The sequence below is a fragment of the Caloenas nicobarica genome, chromosome 2, assembly GCF_036013445.1.
Source record: "Caloenas nicobarica isolate bCalNic1 chromosome 2, bCalNic1.hap1, whole genome shotgun sequence".
NCBI lineage: Eukaryota > Metazoa > Chordata > Aves > Columbiformes > Columbidae > Caloenas > Caloenas nicobarica.
Genome location: NC_088246.1, coordinates 136,631,048 through 136,641,064, shown reverse-complemented (window position 1 = coordinate 136,641,064; position 10,017 = coordinate 136,631,048). Strand labels below are relative to the sequence as shown.

General features: G+C 36.2%; 1 protein-coding gene across 1 annotated transcript in view; it reads right to left on the bottom strand.

Annotated features, from left to right (window-relative positions):
* Window positions 1–8,591: 8,591 nt before the first annotated feature.
* The window catches only part of RALYL (RALY RNA binding protein like), a 180,201-nt gene continuing 178,775 nt past the window's right edge, over window positions 8,592–10,017 (bottom strand). Inside the window, exon 9 of the mRNA XM_065628790.1 lies at window positions 8,592–8,635. Within this exon, the coding sequence (XP_065484862.1) occupies window positions 8,618–8,635 (18 nt within the window). The 3' untranslated portion in view covers window positions 8,592–8,617. The remainder of the gene's footprint in view (window positions 8,636–10,017) is intronic.

Sequence of the window (10,017 nt, the reverse complement as noted above, 5' to 3'; positions counted from 1 at the left end):
TGTCGTCCTCTGAAATTCTTGCTGTTAACCAACAGGAAAAGCCTTCAAGCCAGCTAAATGGCCTCTTCATACCCTATGTTCCCTGTCTATAACCCAGAAAGTATTCAGTTTTCTTCTTCTGTGACTGCTTGAGGTCTGCAGATTAAAAATGATCTATAAAAATGATCTATAAAAATGTATATAAAGAGGAGTTTATAAGCTCTGTGAGAGTTTTAATCCTTTAAACTCAGTCTCTTGCAGCTTCACTGAAAAAAATGAAGTTTCACACTCCTCAATGAGTTTGCCCTGGGCAGTGGAGATGGGAAGATCTGCAGGTCTGTGGGTCATGTGTGTGTGGGTGTGCACTCACTCATACTCTTCATTCCTAGGAGGACACCACTTCAGTGCATTTCTCTTCCCTGAAAAACCTTGTGGTTTAACCCATGAGACAAACCACACACAAATGGGGGATGAAGGTGATGGGTAAAAGGCTTGAGCTTGTCCCTTATAAAAAGACACCTTTGAAAAGTGCTGTCTGAGGAAGCTGCTGGAAATCTAACATCTGCTTGGGTTCTTTGTTCCCTTGCGTAGGCAGCAAGAGCAGATGTAGCTCTGCACTGCACGGGGTTTCACAGAGCTTCTCTTGTACTCAAAGTCTACATCTGACAGAGCAGTCAGCAATGTCATTTGTCTCCATGGCTGCTCACATACAATTCCATGGGCAATGATTTTTTGTCATTTTTCTTATTGCCATTATTGATTGTCTGCTGCTATCCTGTTATCTTGTGACATGTCTTGGATCCTCCAAAACCAGCGTGAGACAAATTGTTCAGAATGAACCACATTTAAGATGGTAGCAGTCCTGTTTTTCTACCTCATTGGCCTACTAGAAATACCACTCAGAACTTGCAATTCACTTAAAAATGATCCTCACATAAGTGGAGAAGTATCAAAATCTGAAAGGTCACTCATCCTTGAAATCAGCACAATTGATTTTATATAGCTTGTTGTCATAAACCACTTTTTTCTTCCTGAGACATGACCTGATACACTTGCTCTCTGAAGCCTGCTACCTTAAATAATGGTGCTCAATGAATAGATTTGTAAAACAGCATTTCATACTCTGATACGTTGATTACAAGTAATGCAGTGTGTTGTCACAAGCACAGTAAACCTCCTGATGTATATCACTGAACGTTGTCCTGTACAGAACTAAGAAAATTAATGTCTAGGCATTTATTTCCTTGGCATCACATATTTCATGAAACTTTGTCCTCCTGCGTTGACTACTGATGAAAACCAGAATACAAAAGACTGTGTGTAGGCAAAAAAAAAGAAAAAGAAGAGAAAAGAATGACCAACCAAAATTTATCACGTCAGACACTGATTTATTTGTTTTATACAAAATGATTTGTGTAACAATTACATAAATCAGAACTTTGACTTACTAGAAATATGAGTTATGGCATAGCTCCCTTGCTGATAAGAACATATCTGTTGCATTTTAATTTGCTGTTTTTAACAGCAGTGTTTTTGTAGACAACGTGATAAAGTCACATAAGGATGGTGTAAAAGTAAATTAGAAAAAAATTCCAAACCACCAGATAGGATTGTACACCTGAAAGATTTCCTATTTTTATCAGTTCTACTTGTCAGTCTAAAAAGATACCTTTCTACTAAACTTGTTTCCTCTTCATGTTTGTGAATTAAAATTTCTCTTTTTTGCAAATACTTTCTGAATGATTTATTTGCTAAGAGTTTACTTTTTTATAATTCCTTCCAGTTTAACACGGTAGAGAGAGAAAAATGAGATCAAAAAAAGAGATGAAATTAAGAAAATGTGCTATAAAAGCTCAAGAATATTCTGAAAATAAATGTTTGTGGTCTTCCCTTAATAGTCAGAGATAGTGAACGTTACTTACCCTGTATGGCACTAAAGCTGAAATAACTTTAAAGAATGTCAAGCCAAATTGTTTGCTGGTTTAAGACAGTGCTACTTCATTTACCTGAGAGCTGTTTTACATATTTTCACAATAAAAACTAACATAACATATAGAAACACCCACTTACCTATGGAGGAAGGATAATGTAAGGTAAAATGTCCAGCTGCTGCTCAGAAGAAGTGGATGGAGCGTGGGCTTCTGTCTAGGTTAGTTTTTCTGGTGGTAGCGCCCAGTTTCCATCTTGTTAGGATTGCACAGCCCTTCTCCTCACAGGACCAGTGTGCATTTTCTTGGAGTTTGGTGTTTAGATTGCGTCAGAAGTGTAGGTGCCTCGTCTGCAGTTTTCTCATCAATGTAAGGATAGATTTACAGTTAATGCATCCACTCAAGTAAACAGATTTATTAAATCCCTCCCCCACCTTGTGGATTAAACAACAAGGCCAAAATCCTGAACAGTGGGTTAATTTTGCATGTGATTTGCTACACATTGACAAGTGGTGAATTCTCGAGAAGTTAAACCAAAATCACCTGCAAATTTGAAGGCCTAGCCCGTGAAATAATAGTCAGAATCATTGCATCACAAGTAGGAATATGAAAATAAATAAATATGTGGGAGAGGTTTCTTCAAAAGTAAAGTGAATGCAAGTGCAGCACATCCTGTTTCAGTAATTTCCTCAGTCATTCCCAGGTAAGACCCTTTCAATGCTCCTTCAAGTTTCAGTGCCCCATTCGAGTTGCAGCCCTACCCTGCTGCATATCCTCTGCGCCCCCACCATGTTCCCCTTGCAGTAGCAATACTAGCAACAGCAATGTGAGTTATCACTTATTTTTTTCTTTAAATAACATGCTAAATGGTGCTGTAACTCCTCATAAGGTGGGCACCAATCGCAGTTTCTGCTTAAGAATCCAGTTGGAGTAGATGTCAAAGGTACTCATTTAGTGACTGATATCAGCAGACTTACCCCAGGGATGAGTTCGAATCTTATTTTCCACAACATTAGTTGTCTCTAGTTGGTGAGAAACCTTTCTAATTATCTAAAACACAAAGCAATGGAAGAATATTTTTTTCCATGCATAGCTACACATCATAGATATATTCACATAGAGTAATACACCACAGAGTGGTCACACAAAGCTTCTTCTTTATTACCTTAGACTGTTAAATATACATAGCCAGAATAGTATCAGAAAATTTAAATGTAACCTTCAGAAACATTTTTACTTGGTAGGTTGTATTTATATGGGATGTATGATATAAGAATTAGGTTTTTTGTTAAAACATGATGTGATAATTCTGTCTTAATTCTGTTCACACGTGTGGAACAGCAATCTTTATTTGAAAGGTTAAGCAAATAAATAGTTACTATAGCAACCTCAAAATATGTATCAATGAAAAACATTGAGTTCTTTTCATCTCAGATGAGTCTCAAACTCTACTATCTACAAAACAATAACTATTTGTTTCCTATGGCACTCAATGTTTTTTCTAAGCAGTATCTCAAAGGGTTTTCTTATCAGTTTTCCAAAGCTGGTCATTGTAAGGGCATGGATCACCAGAGTAGGGCTGCAAAAGCTGTACACGGATGCCCTTTGTCTCTCTCTCATCCTCATAGCCAGAGTGTTCCACTGGAGAAAAGCTCAGATCTACTGTACTAATTTGCCAAGTTGCGCTGATTTTACTTAGTGTGCAGAATGCTTCCTGCATCTTTACTCGTAACCTTGGCCGGACTCTTCTTGCTCTAGAAACCGTAGTCAGGTCTGTCCTTAGCTGACTGTTAAGATTGGCAGCCAGTGGCCAAACCAGACACCTTTTCTCCTAGTTTAAGGTGTCCAACTGTCCTTAGCTTCACCACACACACAATCCTTCCTCTTGTGTGGGACTCTAACCATAGAGAGATGGTTTTTCTGATCTGCTGGATCCGAGTGGGTGACTTTGGTGAGCTCTTACTATGGAGAAGTCCTACAAGTTTCTTTCAGAGAGGATAAAAGCCTGAAGTTATGCAGACATGGAATGAGGTTACTGTCTCAGAGTAAAGAATTTCTGACAGAAGAAAATCTTTTCAATGCTTTGCTTTGGAGCCACTCTTTCAGATTCTTAACGCAAAGAGACAGGATTCCATTACTTATGTGGAAAACTCCTCCGCCCTTCTAATAATTTTTCATTATTTTTATAATGCTTTTCCCTACAGGTTCAGAACTCAAAAAAAAATTGTCTCTAAAGGCAATGAATGAGGCTTAGAATGATTCTTCATATGAGTAAATAAAAAATACTGGAATATAATCCTGAGTACAACTGAATTGAAAGAATTACATTTTCTGTACTTTATTATTAATCATGCAAGGGTTAAGTATTTCTCTGTACCAAAAATATTTGTAACATATTGCTCCTTTGTCCATAGAATGTTAGATTGCTTGATGTTTTATCTATCTAACACTTTAGGATGCTCGCTCTGCTTATTCTTGGCTGATTGATACTTAATTTCAGTAATAATTGCCCTCGTGCCCAGTATCATCCAACACAGAATTTAAGATTATCAAAGTGATTTTTTTATGATGTTTATTATGTAAGATCTTGACAGACAAGTACAGAAAACGAAATTACCTTAATTATCCTCTTTCCTCTCAAATCAGATGTATTCCTTATTTAAGTTTTCTAGACTATTGAAGATTCTTCTGAACATGGAAACTGGAAACTTTTCAAGTTCTCAGGCTGCCTTCTCTACTAAAAAGGAATCAGAAATTATTTTAATCATCTACTATTTCATCTCTATCAAGGATCTTTCTGAATGAGGAATTGGCCTTGTATCATGCATAATAAGACTAACTTGTTTATAAAGTTCACAAACTTGTGCGAAATCTGTCATAGCTGTAACAATTAGGGACAACACATTCAAAAATGTAGAAAATGATGTGCCATATGTAAATCATACACATTTCTAAGTAGTCTTGCTTCTCCACAATTCCAAAATAGTTTAAAAACATTCTCATAGACTTAGTGGACCAATTTTCCTCCGTTTGCCTGTGTAGCAGCAACTTGGAATGGAATAATAAACTATTAATAAAAAATATGTTTGAATACCAAACAGAAAACTATAAATATTATTAACATGGTTTTCATAAGTTACATGTATGCTACTTTAGTGATACATGAAACTTAGAAGCTTCCAAGATTAAGAAAATGAATTTCTCACATTCAATGAAATGTCACCAATGGGCCTCTCTCTTTCTCCCTCTCTCATCCCACCAAAGAATTTCCTCCTTTTAGGAAGTTGGTCATATTTATTCTCAGTAATTTTTTAACACAGGATTGGTCCTTAAATTTCTTAAACTCTGAAAATGACAGCAGTATTTACTACCTTTTTCTCCATCTTACTTAAGATAAGTAATTCACACTATGGATGCCTGTTTCTGTTTGTTCTACTTGGAAAGTTTGTGAAGCATGGTTGTAGTACAGAGCTTTAAATGGTACTTTTCCATGAGGGAAATATATTTTTTCCTGGAAAGTTTCTTAGAGTCATATTTTAAGAGAAGAAATTACAAAACTGGATTAGTGCATAAATCAGAGAAAATATTTATTTACAGACATGTAAAAATTATGTTACAATATTTTGAGAAAACTATAATGAACCATCAATCTGCTCTACACGGGCAAACCCTGAATGTTTTAATTCTAACTTGCAGTGGCACTTATTAAAACTATGACTGCTTACAAGATTGTAGCTATCTACATAGTTTAAGTACAGTGATTTTTCAAAACTAAAAATGGATCTACAGAGAAAACTAATAAGAACTGCAATAATATGTCATACAAGAGTTTACAAAAGTAAAAATATTTTTTCTTGATCCAAACTTTAAAGCTTTTTAGTAAATGTTTTCCATTCATGCAGCTGCACAGTTTTGAAACAAATATCTGAAATACACAGAGAGTATAGGTCTGTGTAGAAAATGAATTGGTTTAATTCAGGACTGTCCATAAAGAATTTTATAAGACTGTTGACTATCCAAACCAATTGACAAGATCCTTTACGTTTCCTATTCTTCCATAGTGCAAGGGATGAGGAATTTTGACAAAAAACAACTGACAAAACCCATGTAAAAGAAGTATAGGTAGTGATGGCAAACAACACTGAGCATACCACATACATGAAAAGTAGAGAACTATCAAGCTCTGCTGACGCTACCGGCATACTCTGTAGTGATTTGAAGCAAACATGCCAGTAAGAAACCTTGTGAGTAATTCACTACATGGCACAACAATCTTCTGGTTTGCAAATGAAGTAGTGTCTGATGGTGTTATCAGAGGTGTCTTTTTGTGTTCAAAATATATTCATGACATAAACTGTGGCGTGAAACAGTGTTGACATTATGATGGTGCAATCATTTCTGTGAATAGATAATCTAAGGGTAATGATTGGAAAGAATTTCTAAAAATCTACTAGAGTGTTTTCTGTGATTATTAGCTCATTTGGAATGGAGGTGGTGAAGAGATGATACACCTAGCTGATTCTCATACACAGTTAACTGACACCAACACCAGAACTGATCTCCTTGGATGACATTCTGCATCTTTTAAGTCAGCCAACAGTTCACATAATTGAAACGGGCAAAATAGTTGTTGAGCTGCTCACGTTTGGAACTCCTTTTTTTAACAGTCAGCTAGAGATGGAGATCCCAAAATGGCAATTCTTTTTGCATTTTTACAGTTAAAAATGATCATAACCTATTCTAATAGATAAGTGGAGAAATATTTCACTCTTTGACTTGACCTAACATTTCACTTACACATAAGTAATCTTTTTTTCGCTGCACTTTTCTGGGAGAGTCAGCCTTGGTGGATTCTGACACTGATTCTTTATGCTCAGGAGTAACTACTTACACTATTCTTTCCTTAATTAAGTAGCTAGGTACTACTCAGCACTTAGGTAAACCATGTAACTCCACACACAATAGACAAGCTAAATATAAGATACACAAACATAACTGAGAGTGCTATGTTACATAATCTCCTAGTGAAGTAAATTCCCACTCAGTAATAGATAAATAAATTCAAATGTATGCTCTTCTTCCAAATGTTTGAAGAATATCAGTCCTTCTTTGATGATAGTTCCCATGCTGGAAAGTTGACCATAGACCTTGAACTCCCACCTCCTCATACCCCCACTGTTCGAGGTGAACCTGTCATCTCAGAAACTGCTGTTTTTTATAGAAATGGAAAGTTTGATCTTTTAAAGAGTCTCTCTGGTACCTTTATTTTTCTCTTGCTTTTAGCCTACTAAGACTGATTGAAAGGGCAAGGCAAGAATTCGTTTTTGTGGTTCTGAATGATACTAAATACCAATTACCCCTGGCCATAGATGTCAGTGGACATGAGGGCTCCACACTGCAGATTGGCACACAGCCGGGTCTGAAGTCCATTTGGCTGTGTCAGACATTTCTTAAATTAACTCCCCTCCCTCTTGGAAGGCTGTAGCTATTAATTTTTTTTTTTCCCCTGAAATCACTTTAAAGACTTGTCTCTTTGTATAGGAGTATATCTCACATAAAGATGTAGAAAAACAAATATCTATTCCTTGTTTTATGTCATCTGCAGTGCTAAGGAGGTCTAGCTTTGGGATAGTGGACAAGTTCCTACTTTCATTACAGAAGATGACCTTGTGCCCATGTATTAGATGCTTTGATACCCTTAATATCTCAGTAACACAAGAGAAATAATGCATCCATTCCGTTTGAAAGGAAATATGATTTATTAAGAAATTCTAAACTGAGATTCCCCCTACAACATCTGTAATAATTAATTATTCCAACTGATGTATTTTAGGAAGGGTTTAGGTGTTTGGGAGTGGAAAGACTACTGCCAGAAAATAAACCAAACAGTAATCAGTAGGCTAATCCAGGCTCTCAGATATTGGCAGTCTATAAGTAATATACATTGTTAGACAGGAGACTGACTGTCATGTAAACTTTCCATATGGTAACAACAAACTGTCTTTAGTGACTTGAAGGAACAGCTGTAACAACTGTCTGATGAATGGCATCACAGACAGTGCTTATCTGAAGAAAGGGATCTACAGGAGCATTCAATTTACAGTTTATCAAGGATTACTCTCTTATTTTGACATTTTCACTTTTCAGCAGCTATCTCTGTTAGTAAATATAAGTATTTCCAATGGTGAATATAATAAATAAAATAATGGAAAATACCATACAATGTATTTAATTGTGACACTGATCATAATGATCTTGTTTGAATTAAGCTGTAAACAAAGAAGTGCAATATCACCTGACTCTAAATATGGTAAAACACTAAACCATGCTAATCATAAAAATAGCTTTTAGAAATATACATTTGTATACAGTGTTTCCCACACCTGTTAAATATGTCCTTCATATTATTATGATACAGTACATTGGCCTTTAAGACATCAAAATTAAAAAAATAATACCAATAATTAGCCAGAGAAAAACACATTTACAATCTAAACCATAAAAATCTGACAATTGTACAGCTTAGAACATATAAGAAATGGAGTTTCTAATATTCGAACAATAATGTCCATTTTGATAAGTAAATTGAGTTTTCATACAAATTGAATCAAAGGTGTTGCTAGCCAGTAAGAAACCGCAGTTCACAATTTTCTGTAGGGAAGTCAGAGTTCCTCTTCTCAGTCTTCAGGGGGTTCACACATGACATCTCGTTACTTGATCTGTAGAAACTGAGAAATGAAATGTTTTCTTTAGTATGAAGGCACAGATATTCCTCCAGCACAACCTCAAAAGGAAGCCAAGACAACTGGGGAAAAGAGGGAAGAGGACTATGACTTGACTTTTTCACAAATCAATCCAATATTGGTAATTATCGGACTTTCCCACCTTAAACCTTTGAAGGCTAAAAGAAAAGTCGTGTACCTGCACCAGTGGACAATCGGGACTGTGCAACAGTCCTAAATTAGACTGAATGGCTCAAAATAACCACAGTGAATCCAGCAAGAGCTGTTGAGCCTGAAGGATACTTCCCCTCAACAATGCTATGTGAGCAACTGCTGAATAATTTCTATTTTAGCAGCAGAAAATAGGAGAATGTATCTTAGCTGCTTTGCAATGAAATGCTTTATTTGGATAATAGCATTTAATATAAATAAATTTCATGTAGGATTCTTTGGTTCAGTCCCATCGCACTATTTATATCCCTTATTACAGACCATTTACAATGACTGTGTGCTTTCGACAATACTTATAGTTACCAGATTGAAGGATCCTTCCTCAGTGGCTTCCCTTTTGATGTTGTCTATTTTATTACTGTTGTTGTGTACATGGTATAGGCTTTAATTGCATATTTTTTGATTTCTTTTGTTGCTTCACAAGCCACAGTGTGAAATAGCAAAAGTCCAGTGTCAGCCAACACTTCTTCTAGCAGTGGCTGGAGGCAGATTGCATCTAAAAATCTGAGAATCCTGCTATGTGACCCATTAATGCTACCAGCTTCAACTAGACATTCAGTGATGCTGCAGGGGAGCATAAGACATACCAGCTCTACCAACCCACAGAAAAACTGACAACACTTTTCCAATCACATCTGTTTGGAAAACTGACAGTAGAAAATGTTAACAGAAATAGATGGTTTCTTTTTTTAAGTGATTTTTTCAAGTTTTTCTAAACTTTTGACAAGAAAAATATATTCCAAAACCTGGTGCACTTCTGGTGCAATTTCCCCCTCCCTCAGTGAGTTTTAAGTCTGCTTTTTTCTTCCCCAGAAAAAAAAAAAAAGGATTATTTCAGTTAAAATTTCCATTTATTAAAAGCCTAATTTTCCAATGAAAAAGGTTATAGCAGAAACATGAGAGTCTCTGCAGGACTGGTCCCCTGCCCTTTGAAGCAGCCAGCCATCAGATTTCTCCCTTGTTGCAAAGGAAGCACCAGATTTCTGGTTTTACTCTTCACAGGTAACCAGGATTAGGGGGAAAAGCGCATGTGAGAGATCCCAGAACTTTCTCCTTTCAGTTAAAATATCCTGAAACTATTATTCTTCACTTGCATTGAGAAAAACCATCTCCTCTATTTTTAGCTCCTGATCCCTGGACAGACTTAACTACATGAA